Source organism: Chrysoperla carnea, chromosome 3 (genome assembly GCF_905475395.1).
Source record: "Chrysoperla carnea chromosome 3, inChrCarn1.1, whole genome shotgun sequence".
NCBI classification, from domain to species: Eukaryota; Metazoa; Arthropoda; class Insecta; order Neuroptera; family Chrysopidae; genus Chrysoperla; species Chrysoperla carnea.
The window spans coordinates 55,287,753-55,307,756 of record NC_058339.1 but is presented as its reverse complement, the minus strand read 5'-3'; the positions used below and the strand labels follow the sequence as shown (position 1 = coordinate 55,307,756).

The window sequence follows — 20,004 nt, the reverse complement described above, 5'->3', positions numbered from 1 at the left end:
TTCGAGGGGAGCCATGTGGTAAAGAAAACAGTAGACAGTACGGCTTTAATGACTTTAGATTTCTGTTGAATGTTTTCGTTTAAGAAAAAAATTTTGCCAGCTTCAGTTAACTGTGGTCTATAGCTTTAGTAAACTATGCGTCTATAGCTAATAGCTTTTATGGTTAATATGAGTTAACTTTTAAAAAATCTCATAGCGATAGCTCGGTACTAAATTTTTTTCTGGTCAAAAACGATTTTATTCTATTAAGTGGTTAACTTGTTTCTTTAAATAAATTTCGATTTTTGCCCAATTTCCTAGAGCAATTTTTGTATTATATAAATACGTATTTAGACTGCCAAGTAGTCATCATCAGTATGAATTAGCTAGTCGTAATTACTCTTATTGTGGTGCAGCTTGCCACCAAATTAGCAACGAGTAGCATACACAATAAGAGTAATTACGATTAGCTAATTCATACTGATGATGATTACTTGGTAATCGAAATACGTATTTATATAATAAAAAAATTGATCTAGGAAATGGGTCCGAAAATATAAATTTATTTCGAAATATCCTAGAGTTCTCATTTATTATCTTTGATAATATTTATATTGTTTCTTTAAGACATCCTGAATAGTCAGGTACTCAAAATTAAGGCGTAAAAATTGAAATTTTTTTTTATGACTTGTTGCTCACTCGAATGGCTAAGAAATGTAAGGTGCCCATCTGTGAAGTGATTAGCTGGGCACTTTTCTAGTTCCAAACACAGGTAGTAATATTTGCGGTTATTATCTTAATTTGAAAATTTAACTATAAACGGCTTAATTATGGGTAATGTGCGCCTCAAATAGCAAGTTAACGACATAGCAGACGGAAATCTTTCAACCGACTGAGTTATTCAAGTAATAATTATTTTATATTCCAGAAATATTCATTATGTGTACATTACAAAATATATAATCCAAACTAAATCAGTATTAAAATCTTAGTGAATTCTTAAGACTTGAAAGTTACTAAAAACATGTGTCAATTAATTAACTAAAATAATAAAAGACTTAAAAAATTTAACCAAAATGAAAACACGTCATAAAAACAGACTATTAAACAATCGTAACAAACAATTATTTATAATGACACAACAGCAATCACAATTACAGACTTCATCATCATCAACAATACAAAATAATGGAAATCCTAATCAAAATATACATTTAAATAACAATAAAACATCATTATTGCTGACAAACAATAATCGTACAACAACAACAACAATACATGCAAGAACAAGAACATGGAAATATATATCAATGTATATTATAATAATTATAACATTGGGAATGTTTGTAATATCATCACGAAATGGCTCCCAGGTGATAAATAATATAACATTATCAACATCTGGGTCTTATACATTACAACCAAAAAGTATACAAACTAAAGCATCATCATCTTCACATGGAGCATCAGCATCTTCACATGGAGCAACATCATCTTCAGCGAATATCAATACAAATGGTGGTGTATCAGGTGATGACAATTGGAAACTAGGTTTGTATACGAATCGTACATTGGGACGTGATTACGATCCATTGTTAGTGGTTGTCTACGATACATTAAAGACATCTGCAGTTAATTATTCGTCAAGATTGTTTAAGACATCATCAACGAGTTTATCAATAACACGAACTAGACAACAAGCACATTATACAACAACTGGTGCAGCAACAACGTTAGATAATAATAATTATAATAATAATGGTGAAATTATAACAACTGCTGATGATTTGTTGTTTAATTCATGTAGTGGTACCACTTTACGTCATTATTGCCGTATTAAAACGTCGCAATTGTTGCAAGATTTAACATTTATGGCGCATATGTCTATGGTAAGTTTTCTTTAATTTTTATCAAAATTTCATTTTTTTCTATAATTATAAAATTTAAATGGTAAATAAGTATAGTATAAGAGGCCAAAGCTTGTCGATGGCCTGTATATTGACAATTCAACTTCTGATTGAATGAACGATAAGGAGAGCCGTCATTGGACGAAAAGTTCATAAATTCAAAGTCCGTTCGATTATGGAAAAAATACAAATCGACCGATTATAGCAAAATACAATCTAAAATTAAAGGCCTTATTATATACCAAATTATCGTAAAAATTTTTACCCAAGTATTTACAGAAAGTTTTATATCAAATTTTTGTATAATTTCTATTTATATGTAACTTTTTCATGTAACATATTGTTTTTGTAATTTTTTAACTTTTCTTTTTATCACCATTTTTTTCGACATGAACCGATTTTGATGATTTTTTGCCTCGAGCTCATTGATTTTCTGTATTGTAAACTCCTCTATTTCGGAAAAATTCCCCGTAAACTAGCGAACACTAGAAAAAAGTCTATAAGAATTTAAAAATAACATTTCCCAGGAACATTTCGAGATCTTTAAATTTTAAGTCACGAAATTTAAAAATTCAAAATGGAAAATGCTTTATTTTTAAGAAAAACGTCCATTTTACCCACACGAAAGGAAAAGAAAATGGACATAGTGTTGAATGGAAAGCGCAAAGTTACTTTAATTACCTCGTTGTTTCCTTGAAATGATTTTATCTATTATTGATATAAAAATATGCTGACAGTTTTAGCAAATTTGCACTTAGGAACTTTTCAAGCTAGTAATAGCACAATTTAAGCTTTCAACCTTTATTTCAGCACAATTCAATCTTTAACTAACTCTTTTGACTAATTCAATAAAAAAATATCTACATTAAAATTTATATAATTAATTTTAGTTATTATTATTAAAGTTTTATTCGTTTATATTTACATAAAATGTTTTAAATGTATAATTTTCACATAATATAAACAAAATTAAACATATTATAATTAATATCTGTAGAAAACAACACAACCAGCTTATAATATGATTGACATTTAATTAACTAGAATACTCGATGACCACAAATCATGAGACATTTAATATAATTATATATGATCGGATAGAGAATATATACCGAACAATATAATACACACACAAATAGATTAAATATTTCTACATAGGAGAAAGTTTAGTACCAGAGATCAAAATTAACATTTACATCTATACTAGCTTGATACTAGCTTGAAAATGATGCTCATACATGGCGCAGTGAAAAATCAGACTAAATTTAATTATTATTTTTATTGTTTAATTTATCTTAATAAATTATAGATCATGTGTTTATATGATGCTTGAGCTATATTATTGTACACAAAAAAAAAAAAAAAAAAAAAAAAAAAATTGAAAAATAAGCGAGCAAACAACTCTACTTTCCCATTTGTAATGTAAATACAAATAAATAGGGATAGGGATGTGTTTTTTAAGCCTTTTTAAAAAATATAACAAACGAAATAATCAGTTTATAACATACGATTTTTTGTGATTTCAATAAATTTCGATATAGGATAATAATGTAGGACCCTACACATTGCATCGAAATGGAATCGAAGTGCTTTTTTCAACATATTATCTTTACTTTGATTTATAAAGTACCTACACCAAAAATTTCAAATAAATGTAAAAAGTTTAGTTTCACAGTTTAGTTTAGGGAACAGAAAACTATAATATTTGTGATTGAAACCTAGAAACTCGTAAAATTTCTAGTATAAATAACCCTTCTTTTTTTGCACTCAATTCATTTTTTATCTCTACGCTAACATAGTGCATACCTTTCTAGTACCATTGGTACAGTAGGTTGATTGATCAGAAAAACTATTTTAAAGATTTGATGATTACATGAGTTTCTGTCATTTCAAACTATACTTCTTCGACATACCACGTTATTTTTACAAACTACAATATGACAAATTTGCATTTTAAAATCACCTAAAAATTCTTAAATTTATTTTAAAAGATAGTTAATTAATAAATTTCTCAACTAGCCTCGTTCGAAATTGCTCAAAAACAAATATTTATAGATTCTGATGGCTTAAGGATTTCATGTAATATCTAACAAAGTTTAGTCTCGGAGATAATTCGTTTGCATCTTGTCCAACTTTCTCAACTCGCTGTACTAGGCCTATCTAAGCCTACCCACCAAAAAGCAGTGATTTGGAATGCAAAACGTTTTACTTAAACTAAAAAATGTTATTTATATTTTACTTTACAAAAATTCACATGAATAATCATTCTCTCCGGAAGGTTGGCTTCTAGAAGGAATTTTTGTCTTTATATATTCATCGAGAAACTATAAAGTAAACTACATACGAGGTACTACACACTACCCTATATACACATAGAATATAATTTGTATATTGAAATTGGATATCACATGCTTAGAATTCTCCTTGGTATACCGATATAACCACCTTAAGCCAAAATTATCTATTAAATAAAGATAATTGTATTCTAGAATACACATTATATATCTCTACATACAAATACAATTATATATATTGAATATGTATAATAGTAATGTCTATAATGTTAGACATTTGTGTAAAATTAAGTCAATATAATATATAACAATATAGTGACTGATTTGTAATTATATAACATGGAAATTTGTTTGTAGTATGGTTTGAAACCAAATTGACCAATAATACTATAATATAATATTCAATTTACCTACATTAAATATACATGAGCAATAATAGGCAATCAATCATTTACAAGTAATTGGAAGATTTATTTGGTGAGAAATGTATATTTACTTGGATTTAATATGCCTACAAAACTGAAATATTTAAAATTCAATTAGCACATGCCATAAAATTGTAAAGAAATTATTACATCAAGTGTAAGACTTGATAAATTTTAGTTTGTATACTTTTTATTTTATATATGTATCGATGAATCACTCACTATAAAAAATGAAATGGAAAATAAAAACACAATATTAAAATAAAAATTTAATGACGGCATAAAATTAGATCTGATCGATTCTTTTGTGGTATTTTAGCTCCTAAACGGATGAATGTTTCAAGAAAATCTACGCAGTCTTATGATGTTATTGGTCGCTTTTCTAGTTTTTATCTTCGTTAAATTGCACTCTTAATAAAACTACTTTTGAAAAAAAAATCAAAATCAGTTCGTCCATTTAGGAGGTACGATGCCATTTTCAGACACACAGATATACAGATTCACAGATTCACTGATCGTTAAACTTATAATAACCATCTTTCTAGCCGCCTTATTTTTTATGGGAACGAAAAAACGTTATTTATTTTTTTATACTTCGCCGCTTCCATGGTAAGCCAAGTTAACTTTCGTTTCTTAAATGGAAAAACCTATTTATTTTACATATTCTTATTTTTTGTCTACAAAAACAACTTTTGACTCACTTATTCGTTCGATACAATTTACTTTATCTGCGAATTTTTTCTTCATAGACGCATTTTCTTGAAAATTTTTATATTACATTTCAAAACAAACAAATAATCACTGTATTTGGGAATTCAAATCGAAAAATATGTCCAATTTTCTTAGCTTATGAAACTACGGGTTCAGCTAGTGAGTATATATTTTCTTGCTATAGGAAGAAGTTTCATTTCCGTGATATTTCTTTACAACCTTTATCAGCTATTTTTGAAATCGGATATACAGCTCAAAAAAATACTGTGTACATTGCTATTTTTCTATTATTAAAAGTGATAATAATTTTTTTCCCCGTGAAATAAGATACTTCGATAATATTCAGACAAAAAACACTTCATATTACTACTTAAATTAAATAATTTAAATTACTTCAAATAACTTTTATTTCTTAATACAGTTTATCGCATAGGTATAATTTTTATTTCAACTTTTATCGTTTTATCAACTTTTACGTTTTTAAATATTTTTAAAAAAGTTTTTATCTAACATAATTTTTTTTAAGAATGAATTTATATCATAAAACTTTTGAGATTATGATACAACCATTAAGTCATAGATAAAAGATTTAGTTATATTGTACATTAAGTGTATCTTAGTTATGGTTCAATAATAATTTATATAATTAAAATGAACTGAAATTTTGTCCAATTGTTGATTAGCTCATAATACAAGGGCTGATGAAGGAAGTAGTTTTGTGAAATTGAAAAAACCTGACGGCGTCACTTGTAGGAATTCCTTCGGAGAATCCAGATGGTGGTGTTTCATTTTTTCCTTGCTCAAATCTACTACAGCTCTTAATTTATTATCAAGAACATTTATTGTAACAAAAAGAAATCCTAAGAATTCCATAAAACTTAAAAGAAAAACCCACTTCTGTATCTCGAACAAGTCAGTTTAATAAATTTGGTGGTACCTAGCAAATAAATGCATTATTCCTATTAAAAGTTTATAAATAAACATTTCTAATTTCAATTCTATTATTTACTTACTCAATTTTCAGCCAAATGAATAAAGGAATTTCCATGAATGATAAAATATTTAGATTCTATTAAAATAGAAAACTTGTAGTTTAAAATTTAAAAATTTATTTCTCAAAGAAAGAGTTCTTTTAAAACGTATGATTTTTAGTTAAATAGGAGCTTAAAAGAATATACTTTCCTTAAAACATATTTTCAATTTCTATAAATTTTTAGTATTATTTATCTAAATACATAAACAAGAAACCAATAATAGAAACTATATAAATAGTATTTATGTTTAACTATAAACCATAATCTACATAGTCCCGGTGCCTATCAGCATATATTGCCATTGACGAATACATCTTTAGAAATGAAGATATGGCTTAATTATGCTTAACTTAATAACTTTTTTATCTTCGATCATTCAAAAAGCCTGCGTTCGAAACCCACCCCAGTAATTATATTTTTATTTTTATTTATAATAGCTTTGATACCCTCGCTAATAATTTCACAGTTTTACAAATTTTAAATTATTTATGATTCGTGCTATATATTTAGGTTTTCAATTTTTCGACAGTTCCCATGACTGAGTCTTGAGTCCGTATTAGCCGCCTTATAGACCGTTAGAGATAGAACAAAGGTTTAAATGAAAAAAATGTCTCTTGATGTCTAAAAACATTTTTTCGTAAACATCACTGTATATCCGTGAGGGTGCAAATTAGGACTAGACTATGATGTCCAATTTCTCCAAGACTATAAAAGATAGAGAGTTAGAAATTTGCAGGTAGCTTCAACTAGTGATTTTATGAAAATATCTCCAAAAACAAAAAAAAATTCTAGAAAATTTGCGAAAACCAATAGATGGCGGGCGAAAGACAGCCATAATTGTGTTTTTTTTAAAGACAATTTTGATTTTATATTGACGGTCTCCGAGATATTAGCCAAAAATCGTTTTTTATGTATACATATTTTTTTTATAGTTATTTTTTTGCCTTTAAATAAATTTACGTAAAAACATTATTTTAAGCGGACCAATAGGATTATTAAGCAACATTTCAATTTATAGAAGTTCATTCATCAATGGCAATGTATGTTGATAGGCACCTGGACTAGTAGTAATAAGTACAATATAGTGATATATGTAATAACATAACACTGTCATGTATAGGATTTTATTGATGAATTTATTATATTACAGACAGACATTTTAAATTTATACCAAAGATATAAATTGTTTGATATTATTTCACACATATTATATATTCTATGAAATTTATCACTTAATATAATACAAAATTTTATTAAAATATTATATATTTCAATAAATAATCATATCTGTACCAGATAATATAAATATAGGCAATTACTTGTAGTTTCTTTACATGCTAACGTGAAATAGTCAATCATTGTGTCTTATAGTTAGTTAAAGTTACCCGTTCCATTCACGGGTAGCACATATAAGAAGTATTCTTGAGGTATTCATGAAAGACGTGTACTCAGCCTCTTAGACACATCTAACGTTAAATATATTCACAATTTGTGGACCAACAATGTTCTGACTAGTGGCAGAAATAATATTTTTGAGGTTGGATTAGGCCATGCTAAAGAGCTTGATCAGTAGTACTCAACTTTTCGACATTTGGTGTTCTTTGCGATGATATATATTTAACACCTCTTAAGTTTTCGCTTTTTGAGATTTAAACAAAGCTCACTTTTCTAGTTCTTCTATTTCGTTAACTCTTTCATTCTGTTTAAAACACGTTGCTTCAAAATTCTAGATCGTCGATTATGTAATACCGAGAATCAACGCAGCTTATCGAATTCCATATAGAAGTTGTAACACGATATTATCATGTCAATTATTGTGACAAAGCGCATTTTTCCCATGGCAAACTTGTACTCATTTACATAGCTTCTAACTTTACACAACTATGGCTGTTATTTCTTATCCAGTTTTTTAAACATCACAAATGGCTAGGTTTTTGTGATGTTCTACGAAGAAAATTATTATTAATAAAAGAGATCAAATTATTATTAACAAAACAGAAAATTTTACACTACTCATTCTCAGTTTTCTAAGAATTTCTTTTTCTACTGCATAAAAATTATGTACAATGGGCCCTTGTCCCAAAATTTTGTTTATTGCTTCCAAGGACGTTCGCCAAAACATTAAGCTAAATCAATTTTTGAATAACATCAATAACTACGAAAATATGAAAGATTTAAATGTACCTACTAATAGAAAGAAAGGATAATAAAACTTGCAATTGCCATAAAGTTGTTTTGCAAGAATAAGAAAAAATTATTTAATTGCTTATATCTTTTATATTTATTTATCGATTTTAATTTTGATTTCAGATCTTGTCATCTATTCTCGCACATTTAGGACAAGGGCCTATATTAAAAGGTCCTGAATTTGTTTAACTTTCAGGACTGCGACAAACATTAATACAGTAGTGCACAAGTCGGTAGTAGAACTACACCACAATTCGTAAAGAACTGCACATATTATTCTTAAAGTTTCATACTCTACTTTAATAAAAATTTTACAGATGCGTGGTGTACACGTGAAAATAAATCAATGACATATTTTATGTATATTAACATGTGAATGACCACAACCTTTGTACAATATGTCATCAACGGTAATAATTTTCAAGCTTCAACAAATGCAGCAAAACCAGTATAGTAGCAGCATAGCCTAGCATTCGAACTATGATAATTCAATTATATCTTGCATATGACTTTTCAATTATATACGCTGTTTAAAACAGATATTAATAAAGTCAATTTTACTTGACAATACCACTCATAACACTATTGTTATGTCCAGTATGTAAGCTGGACATAACCTATTATAAGGTACCTATTATAGGGCTATAATGGTAATGAACAATAAATTATTATGGATATAATAATGGTATTGTTTCAATTTTAAATGGTACAAGAGCTGGTAATGTTTTGAGAGAGAATTTTAAAACAGTTCAAATTTGGATATTACTTTGTTTATTGAAACTAGACAAAAATACAGTCTGGCACCTGAAAACGAACTGATGTTGGCAGCATCAACGAGGTTTTAATTTACAAATCTAATGAAAATACTTCAAGTCATCTTTTGAAAGCATAATGAAACAGAGGAAAGTGTGAACGATTATATTAAATATTTGTTTTTACAAATTGTTCTCTAATTACAAACAACTTTTTTGCATGAACAGTTAGATTTTTTTTGTAATTCATTAAAAATAAAGCATTATTTAACATGTGTGTAAAAAAGGTTAAAACACAGAGTAATGTATAGTACCCCGGACACAACGAACCTTGAATTATTCTATATTTTCGGGACAGATAAAAATAGCAATTCTAAAGGCAAAGTTTACCAACTAGAGGGAAACAATCTAGAGAATAATTACCCATGTGCATTCGTTTTCAAATGAAATAGAACATATTTTAGTGCTTCAAAGTAAAAATTTTTGTATTTATTGTTCATTTATTTATAAATTGGTGTTTTGAATCACTGATTATTGACTTGCTGTTTGGAAAAACCAACGATAACCTACGTTGGGCATCGCAACGAGATGTACCAAGCATATGATAATAGGTTCTATACACAAAATTTGACAATTATCCTTCCTTCGTTTTAGGTTATCAAGTATAGCCTAGAGTAGTGAACGTGAAAAAAGAGGGTCTCCTTTATCCAGGATCAATAAACAGACCAGTTGAAACGGCTCCTTGCCTTTAAGAGAAGATGCCTGTAAGAGAAACTTGTAAACTTTTAAATATTTCATTTAATATACATTAAATATTTCATTTAATGTTTCCTGGGGATGATGATAGTAGTACCATCAAGCAAAATCAGAGTAGTGATTTTAGGTACATTATAGAGTGATTTATGGTTCATTATAATCTTCATCATGAATAACACTTTTTTATCGATTGCTGTTATTATATATATTCTTAAAAAAATGTTTAAGAATAATAGTTCACATCATTTTTATTGTTATATTTCTTTTAAATGTCTTTAAAAATCACATCAATGTAAATTTGTATCCTTGGTACTGCACTCTCCCCTATTATAAAAAAGTGTACATACACTAATTATCACACTCTTTTGAATAGAATACACCCGCGTGTATAAAAGTACTATATTATATTTTTTAAAGTATGTCATAAATTTCATAAAAACCTTTGAATTAATTATAAACACTAATAAATTAAATGGACATTACATAAATTTAGAATGCAAAGTTGAATATTTATATTCTTGCCCTTCCAATGGTTCAGCAGAAGCATGGGAAAAGTCGCTGTAAGATGGTTGCGCCGAGATTTTGTTATCAGACTCACAATCTCATGGCCAGAATCACGGTTGATATGTAAACTCATAAAATTTTTCATTGGTTACTTTGCAAAACATGAATAGTTCTCATTTATCTGATATTTTACAAAATATCGTCCGCCTGTAATCAATTGGAGGGGATATATACGCCACTTAAGTCTTCCCAATAATCACGACCTTAATGAAAGCAGTTGCAACGTGTAAATAATCGCTATCTAATCTGTTCATGTTTTGAAAGGCAGTCATATCGAAAAAGTATCCCTGGAATTGTTTCAATTTCCGATGTTTATATCTCCTCTATGATTGGAATTACAACAAGATCATGTCCGGTTATGAATTATGAAGATAAAAAAATATTGGTATACAATGAATATAAAAATTCAACAATCATGAAATTCAAATGAAAATGAATTAAAACTTTCATTTTAAAATGATATTTGTTTTTGTGTGAGTCTTTGGTGTTTAAGATACATACATACATACATACAACAAGTTTTTCATTTATTTAGGATAACAATTATTTTATTTTCATTTGTTTTATTAAAAGTGAACTGAAAAAGTAGAGAGGAAAATTTTAAAACCAAACGACCACCATCACACATTAAACCAGATGATGAAAATAAATTTAATTTTCTAAATTAAATATTGACTTTATAAAATGAATAAATTTTGTATATTTTAGATGTTGAAGAAGCAGTAGTAATTTTATTTTACTGTGTGTAACAGAATCTCGACTAACGTTATTTTCAATATTTCTCAATACTGTAGCTGGTAAAGTTTAATTTTGTTTTCCAAATAAATTTAACATTTTTATCATTGTCCATTCCGTCAATCGTAGGAACTGCAGTAGGAACTGTGAATACTGGAGGTAATTTGTTATTACCTTAGCTCACAGCTCTCACAATATCTCAGCTAACGTAAACGCTATGCGAGTTTTGGAAATAAAAACCGTCACCAAGTGACGGTCAAAACTAACCGGAAACTGAAACTTGAATTCACCCTGCCTGGTGAGTAAATGGTACGCTGCCGGACTCAAGAAACCTGCCTACGTGTTTCAACCCAGTAAAAATATTTTTTATGATTTAGAATAACTTTTTTACCCAGGATAATAATTTTGATTTGAAAATTATCAAAGTTTATTTATTCATGCTTTAATTAATTTAAAAATTAAAAAAAAAAAGTACGAAAAGGAAACACCTATTTTTAAAACTTTTTCATTAAAAAAAAACAATTCTTGATAATCATTTACTATGAATGTAAAAACTTTTTTACGATTGCTTTACCGATTTAGTGTTTCAAATGTCAGAATTTGATATGCATAGATTTAAAATTAACAGCCTAACTTTTCTTAAAATATGTGTAAATACTGACATTTATTCAATTTTGTTTTTAATAAATATTAATTGTAACTGTCGTATTTTTAGAGACCCATGTTGAGGAAATAATTAAATCCCAATTCTATGTGAACACTATTTAAGATTTTATCCAGAACAATTGCTTAATAAAATATAATGTGTTTAGACTGTGGTTAGATGCCACAAGCTATTGATTTAATACATGACAGTTTTAGTTTTGAAGTTTGATCGATAGTATAAGCATACTAGAGTGATACCCACCCGCTTCGCTGGGTTTAGAAGTAAAGATTGATAAAATTGCTCTCGCTTATTTCCTTTCTATAACACTCGAAATAATGATAAGGATTGTTTTATACAGGTAAAATATATGAATGCTTTTCTATTTTTTTAAATCTATAATAGTAATTATTCATTGAATATATCAGAGAAAATGGCTATGAAATATTTTATATCGACTATTTTTACAGAAATCTGTAATTTATGGTAATGTCAAATGTCAAATTAAATAAAATTATTTTATTTTTTTTATATATCTTTATGAATTATAGTTCATGTGTTATTCTGATATATCAGCTATATTCCTGTACAGTTTCATTAAAAACCATTAGCTAGTTTTAGCGTGAAAGCGTAACAAACAAACAAACAAACATGCTTACTTTCGCATTTATAATATATAGAGATAGTATAAAGTTTGATTGATAGTGAAGTTAATCGATAGTATGAGAATTAGGATATATAGATGTTTTTGGAACGACTCTAAAAATTGATTCGAGTGGCGTCCAGAAAATATTCACGATTCATTTTTCTGGCCAAGGACTTTTATACACATACAATGTAGGTAAAAATTATTTGCAATTATTCTGTTACATTCTGTACTTAGGAATAATAACCAGTAAATTATTATCATCCTTTCTTCTGTCTCTTATGTATGAAACACCATGGTATGGCACACGGTAGTGTTTTTAACATATAATGCGGAAATATTTAAGGAATCAATGCAGTAATATTATTAAGTGTTTGATATAAATACTGGCTTAAGTTTTACAATGCCTATGTAATATACTGGGTATTCCAAAAGTTTACATTTCATTTTGGGAAAATTATTTATGACTAAATCAACAAAGGGTAGGATTTTTTTAATAGACAGTTCATTAATACATTTGAACAGTATTATTGTAAATTACTATGATTTCTAATACGCATCTATTTATTTATCGACTGCTAAAACACAAGTTTAAGGGAGTATTGTAGTCTAGAAGCCTACATTGTAAAAAAAATTAAATAATTTTCGAATTTTAAAATACTCAAAGTTGAAATTTAAGACACAGATTTAAACCAAATTTCAAAGGAATCGATCAAGTAGAACTCATATCAACCACCTCGAAAAATGAAGTATCAAGATAAACGCGTTTTAAGTTTGAGAGATAATTTCGGCAGAGTAACTTGGATGATAATTTTACTCACTTTGAATTCATCACCGATCCCTGATCCACACATTAGGCCTTTTTACTTTATATACAATGTATTGCAAAGTTATTTCTGCTAACCGAGTTTTGCCTCCCTTTGAAGCAGCAAAAACTCACAGTTCAGAGCGTTCAGTTCGAACTTCCTTACCAGAAAACACGCTGTTTCTCCAAAAAATCGAAAATATCTTTTGAGCAATCCGTTTAAGGACATACGAGTGTTCTTAAGGATCTAACCTTTAAAATTATGCAAAAAAGGAAATCGACTTTTTTATATTTCTAGACCTGAAGTCTGTTATCGTAGTTCTGTTTTCAGTCACCGGCTGTCGCATGACAAAATTTCTTATAGCAAGGTAGATGTTATGGCAAAGAAAGGGGTCACCCAAGTACTATTGAAGAAGTCAGTATCCATAACTAAGCCTTAAGTGAACAATTGCTTTTACTTGACTATTTATATTCTTATAACAAGTAAATATTATATAGACACAGTTTTTTTTGTGGACTAAAATTTTAATGTAATGTCGGTGATTTTCAATTACACCAATTCTTTGACTTGCGTTGATTGTTGGTTTTCTATAACTTCAACTAGCTTAATACCCACCCGCTTCACTGGGCTTAAAAGTAAAAACTACTGCTTTATAGCCTTTACTTCTCTTGATCTCATTGATCCCCCTTCCAAAAACACTTGAAGCGATTGTTTTACGAAGCTAAAATATATGCAGTTTTCAATTTTTTAAATTGTAAAACAGTCATAATTCATTAAGTATACCAGAGCTGCCATAAATTGTTTGACATTTACTGTTTTAAATTTTTTGAAAATTTTTAATTTATGGTTCAAAATGATGATCATTCTGCTCCATCTGTGATCATTATTTTGAACCATAAAATAAAGATTTCTGTAAAAATTCAAAATAATAAATTCAAATTAAATTAAATTTTTGTTTTTAATATTTATATCTTTATAATAAATAGCTCTTGTGTTATTCTGATGTATGAGCTATTTTGCTGTACAGTTTCATTAAAAGCCATTCGCTAAATTTAGCGTGAAAGCGTAACAAACAAACTAACATCTTTACTTTCACATTTATAATATATAGGGATTCTTTGTAAATTTTTCATATTATATTAACTTTTCAGACAAACTCAAAGAAAATACCACAATTTAAAGAAAATATTAATAAATTCAATTAAAAGATCCAAATTCCTTAAATATTTCTATTACAGAAACTAAAAAAAAAACATTCAAATCAAATTCTGTGTACAATGTCAAGACATTTTGTTTGCAGTAAAACTCCTACCTCTAAACTTAAAAAAAAAGTCTAAGTTAGGAAAGTCTAGTTTTATCATACGTTGTATTTTTTTTAATTCACATTTTTTTAAACTCAATTTTATTAAAAGACACCGTCTGCTTTAAAATTATATAAATTATTGTTGATAAAGTTTAATTAAATTTGTTTTTTTTGTTGTTGATGATTTCATATATAATTTAGTTTGTAATTTATACAAAACCATAAATAAGCAATTAATACCTACCAAATAATTATAATTAATTATTGATTTGATCAGTTTGTTAGTTACTGAATAAAGTTGTTATTGGTATATAATTTGTTTTAACTGAATTATTATATTAATTTATAGTCAATCATACAATCTATCATTTTATACACCAAACTTTAACATATTATTTCTACTCACAAAACTCATTCAATTTCTCTCATAATAATCATAATAATGGATATCGAGTATTCTCAATAATATAAGTCAAGTGATGTCCAATGTTAAACGTTATCGCGTAACCACAAACATATTGGGTGCGTTTTGTAAAATAATGGTCAATGGCTCATTGAATTTGTTCTTGGAACATTCACCAATTTTTTACTTACTTAAAGATTGAAATAAATTGTCAAAAATCCTAAAAAACATTAAAAATTAGTATCAATTCAAGGAAAATTTGGCAAATTTTGTAAATTTGTATTTATTTTTGTGGTTTTCAGTTTGCTACCATTTCCTTTAAGGCTCTAAGGGAGCACTCACTTAGCATGCTTAGAGAGCGGTCGCTGATCACCCTCTCCCTTGCATTTGGCCTTATTTGCTGCGAATATATCTGAAAAGGGCTTATGATGTGAAGAATGTACAATCAATTGAAGACCTGAATATCACCGTAACGTTAAATTCAAGACATGGAATAAGTATAATTAAAATCTTAGACGGGGATTTCAAAAAACTTGCGATGGAAATTCGAACGATATTTGTGACAACAAAACTTCAATATCAAACACAAAACAATTTATACTTTTAATTTTTTTTGTCTTTCATTTTTAAAAAGTACCTACAAAAATACTACTCCCATTGAAAGACCCTATATAATTCAAACTTGTTTAAGAATACTATTCTAGATTCTTTATTTTGGCAGGAAATTTTTCAAAACTCTATCAATCACTTCATATGAATATCGTATTGCGGCAATGGTCTGAAATTGATAAAAAATTTCGTTAAAAGCCTTAACGAAGTCACTTATGATCGCGCGGCATGGTAATTATTAATGCTCATAAACCTAACGTCTTCTCGACGGCTTGTACACATATTCCACCTGAAATGTAATCGATATATAGTTGATGAAAATATGTTTTCGTTTAGTCATTAGAAGCAGTTGTCATCCCATGGGCATATTGTCGATTGAACGTATCTAACTCGAGATCAAATTAATTTAAAGTTACGATCATTAACATGGTGAGCATTGGAGCAAATGTGTTTTTTAGAAAAGTAAATACTAACTGTTCATTGGTTTATTTGTTCTGAGTTAAAAAAAGAAAAAGTAATTATTGGCATTTTCAGTGTTGAAATATAATAACGCAAAGTTAAACAATTTATGAAAATTTTACAAGCCAAAAAGTTAACAATATGTATACAGGGTGAGTCATTTTAATCAATACACCTAAATATCTCGTTTTGTAGTTAACCAATCAAAAAATAATTTAAACAAAAGGTGCAGAGTTTGATTGAGGACATCATGTTCGGACATCAGATTGGACTTAGTTCTGTGGGTTTCTTCAATCAACCAATCAAGATCTTAAACGGTAAGAGATAGAATAACACTAAATAAGAAAATTGATCGTCATAAAAAAACTACTAATTTGTGTTTAAATAATTTTAATTTAATTGTAACTAAAAATATGTCATTATTGCATTTAATCGAAAGATAACACGCTAACTACGGAAAAATGCTTTAGCCAAAAGTTGTCAAGGACAATAGAGAAAATTCACCTGTGTCCATGACTTTGACGTACAATTATCGATAAACTACAAGCGCATTTTTTTCGATTAAATGCAATGACCATATACTTTTAAGTCGTATTTCCCCCGAAATGTAACGTTTTTCGAAAAAATGTTTTAAACAAAAATTATCAGTTTTTTTTTTTTAATGAGGATCAACTATCTAATTTAAAAGGTTATTGCATCTCTTACTGGATCTAAATTGGCTATTTAAGAAATTCCAAGAACTAGGTCCAAACTAATGTCAGAACATGATGTAATTTGATTGAACTCTGCAATTTTTGTTTGAGTTTTTTTTGGTTGACAACAAAGCGAGATATTTATGTGTAGAGATTAAAATGTATATGATAATTGTGTGTGTGAAACCTTCGGGGATGCACTATTAGAACATGATTAAGCCTCATTTCACTACCAGCCTATGTACTCTTACCGCGCACATAATCCAATACATTTGAAAATATTGTAGGATGCTAACAAACTACGTTAAGACTAGAAACAATCTTGCCGAATTCAAATATACAACGAGTTTCATTCTAAGAATAATAATAATTGTAGTATGTATGAATGTGTGTTATTTTCAAATGTTTATTTGTGATACGAATATATGAGAGAAGAAGTACCAACCCAAACTTTAGTATAGTTATTCTGTTGAATAAACTTTGTTTATGTTGTGCTACCAGTTAGTACAGTAGTAAGTAAGTATTATATATGCTGCGACTACGACTATACCTAGTAGCACTACATACGATTCAGTTAGGATACTATAGAGATTGTTTAAGATGAAATTTACATTAAATTAACGTCGATCCATATTCATGAAATCTGACTAGAATACATTAATAAGATGGTAAATATAATCTTTATATTATACATTTTATACAGAGTGTAAACCAATTATTGCTGTGGGCGATCAGAATTTTTGGTATCTATTTTAGTAATTTGGAAGGTTGTTGATATGGACATGCTGTCAACTATCCACCAAGTAGAATTTTTCTGGTCTGGGCGTTAAGGTAGTTCGCCAAATAGTTCGATTTAAAGCTGAAAAGAAAAAACTATTCTGGCCTACATTGCGTTTGCTTAAGCCAATATTTTTCACTTCTGAAAGCTGCATGCTTTCGTTAATAATATACAAAGATTCACTTATAAAAATTAGTTTGAATAAGTAAACTGGTGTAAATTCCATGACCTTGTAAACTTAGCAAGCAGATTTGCGGTATGATGAAAATAAAACAGTTTACAAAATATGATGCGAGTGCAAATAAATATACACTGCATTGTAAGAATTATTATAATGAAGAGTTTAATTTAGTTACTGCATAGTCATTTCAAATTTGTACAAAATTGAGGCAAAAATTTTAAATAGTACATATGAAATTTCTATATAATTTAATAGTAAATTATATACGTTTTTAGAATTTAGAATAACTATAAAAAAGTGTTAATTCCATTTACAGGAAACATTTGTCAATTCTTTTCAACTTCTTACTAGGCTTTAATTCATCAAAGTACAATTTGTTGTGAGACAGACTGTACATGTATACATTATTATGATTATTTGTGAAATTCTATCAAAACTTTCACACAACAAATTGAAATAAATCCCATTGCATAAGCATTAGTGAAATGAGGAAGTTTAGAAGTCATTTAATTTAATGAAAAATAACAAATTATAGATATGTGTGATATGTTAAGATATTAACTAAACTAATTGAAACTACTTTTAATATTTTCAATAATAATTATAATTGAACAAACTTTAAACATTTTCTGTAATAATTATTCAAAATTTTTATTTAATTTTATTATCTTGACTTAAAATAAGTTTAAGAGAGAATCAGAAACAATGATGCATTGAAAATAATGTTAATTACTTATTGTCCTTCTGACGAACATATTTTTTCATTTTTCTGCTACAAAAAGTTTACGAAGTACATAAATACTTATATTAAAGAATAACTTAAAATATATTAAATTACGATCAAATTTTATTTCACATTCAATTAAAAATAAGTCACGTAAAATTTCATCATGCTGGACTTTTCTTTCTCTCCATCGTTACACTACGTCGTAATTTTTGAACCCCCTTGCACATATAATGACATCGTTTTTGAACCCTTCTTATAAATATCAACAAATTTACAAAAACAGAATAAGTTAAGATAAAAATTTTAAAAAATCCGTACCGCAGGAGCTGTTTTACCTAAGCGAATTACCTCAGAGATTGAAAAAATAACACAGTTTTCTTAAAATCAAATATTGCATTTTTAATTTTTCATGAATTTTTATTTCGAAAACTAAGCGTTTAGAGAAAAAAATCACAAGAGTAATTTTTTACTTTAAACTGATCAAAAAATAAAAAAAATTTTGAAAAAATACTCCAATTTCTAAAAAATTTTTGCTAAAGAAATTGGCAACTGACTGCGACCTTCTCATTTTTTGAAGAAACACACATTTCACTTCATCCTTGAAGACAATACTCTCCCCTTTCCCTGTTTGCGTAACGTATTTTATTACGAATAAGCTCTAATGCTAAATATTGTAGTTCTTACAGTAATAAATTTTTTTCACTTGTTACTTCGTTCATGAAATTGTTTCTGCTACCAAAAACTATACTTATTCATTGTCCGTAAAAAAACAGCTGGCGCAACCTCCAGATCCGTGTTGTGAAAACATCAACTTGTAAAAAATTTCTGAATAAGTTTTATCCTTCATCAAGTATAATTAATTGCAATCCGATAATTTTTTTACTAATTTAATTCTTAATTTTCAGGATATAAATTTTTTGGCTATGTATGATTTGTTGTTTTTAACGTCTTGTTATCAATTAAAAATATTATACCTCTTTTGTTATTTAGTTCCAGAATTTGGGACATCATGCCACAGCACACCATATGAAAACATCATTAAATCCACAATTAAAACATTTAATTGCATTAGCTGTGTACGGTGATGAAACAGTTGATATCACTGATTTTTGGGAATCATTAAGCTTACTGGATATCTTACTATCAGATATTTATGATTATATACCAGATAAAAATAGATAAACCATAATTTAAATACTCCCCAATTTTTTCACATTTTCCAAAAATTGTTGTTGATATATATTATGATAATAGAAAAGTAAAATGATTCTTCTTGGGTCAGAGCTGACAGTAAAATTTCGAATCAATACGCTAACAACATAATTTCTACATAGCAGATTTTTTATTGCTAACGTATGTTTTTTCATTGAGTTAAAAAAAAGGGTAAAATTTGTATTTTAAAAATGTCTCAAG

General features: G+C 27.8%; 1 protein-coding gene across 1 annotated transcript; it reads left to right on the top strand.

The window, feature by feature from the left end:
- Window positions 1-1,112: 1,112 nt before the first annotated feature.
- LOC123296119 lies at window positions 1,113-19,786 on the top strand. Its single transcript, XM_044877581.1, has 2 exons — window positions 1,113-1,868; window positions 19,582-19,786. The coding sequence occupies exons 1-2, from the start codon at window positions 1,113-1,115 to the stop codon at window positions 19,771-19,773; spliced, it is 948 nt and encodes a 315-aa protein (XP_044733516.1). The 3' UTR covers window positions 19,774-19,786.
- The last annotated feature ends 218 nt before the right edge of the window (window positions 19,787-20,004 follow it).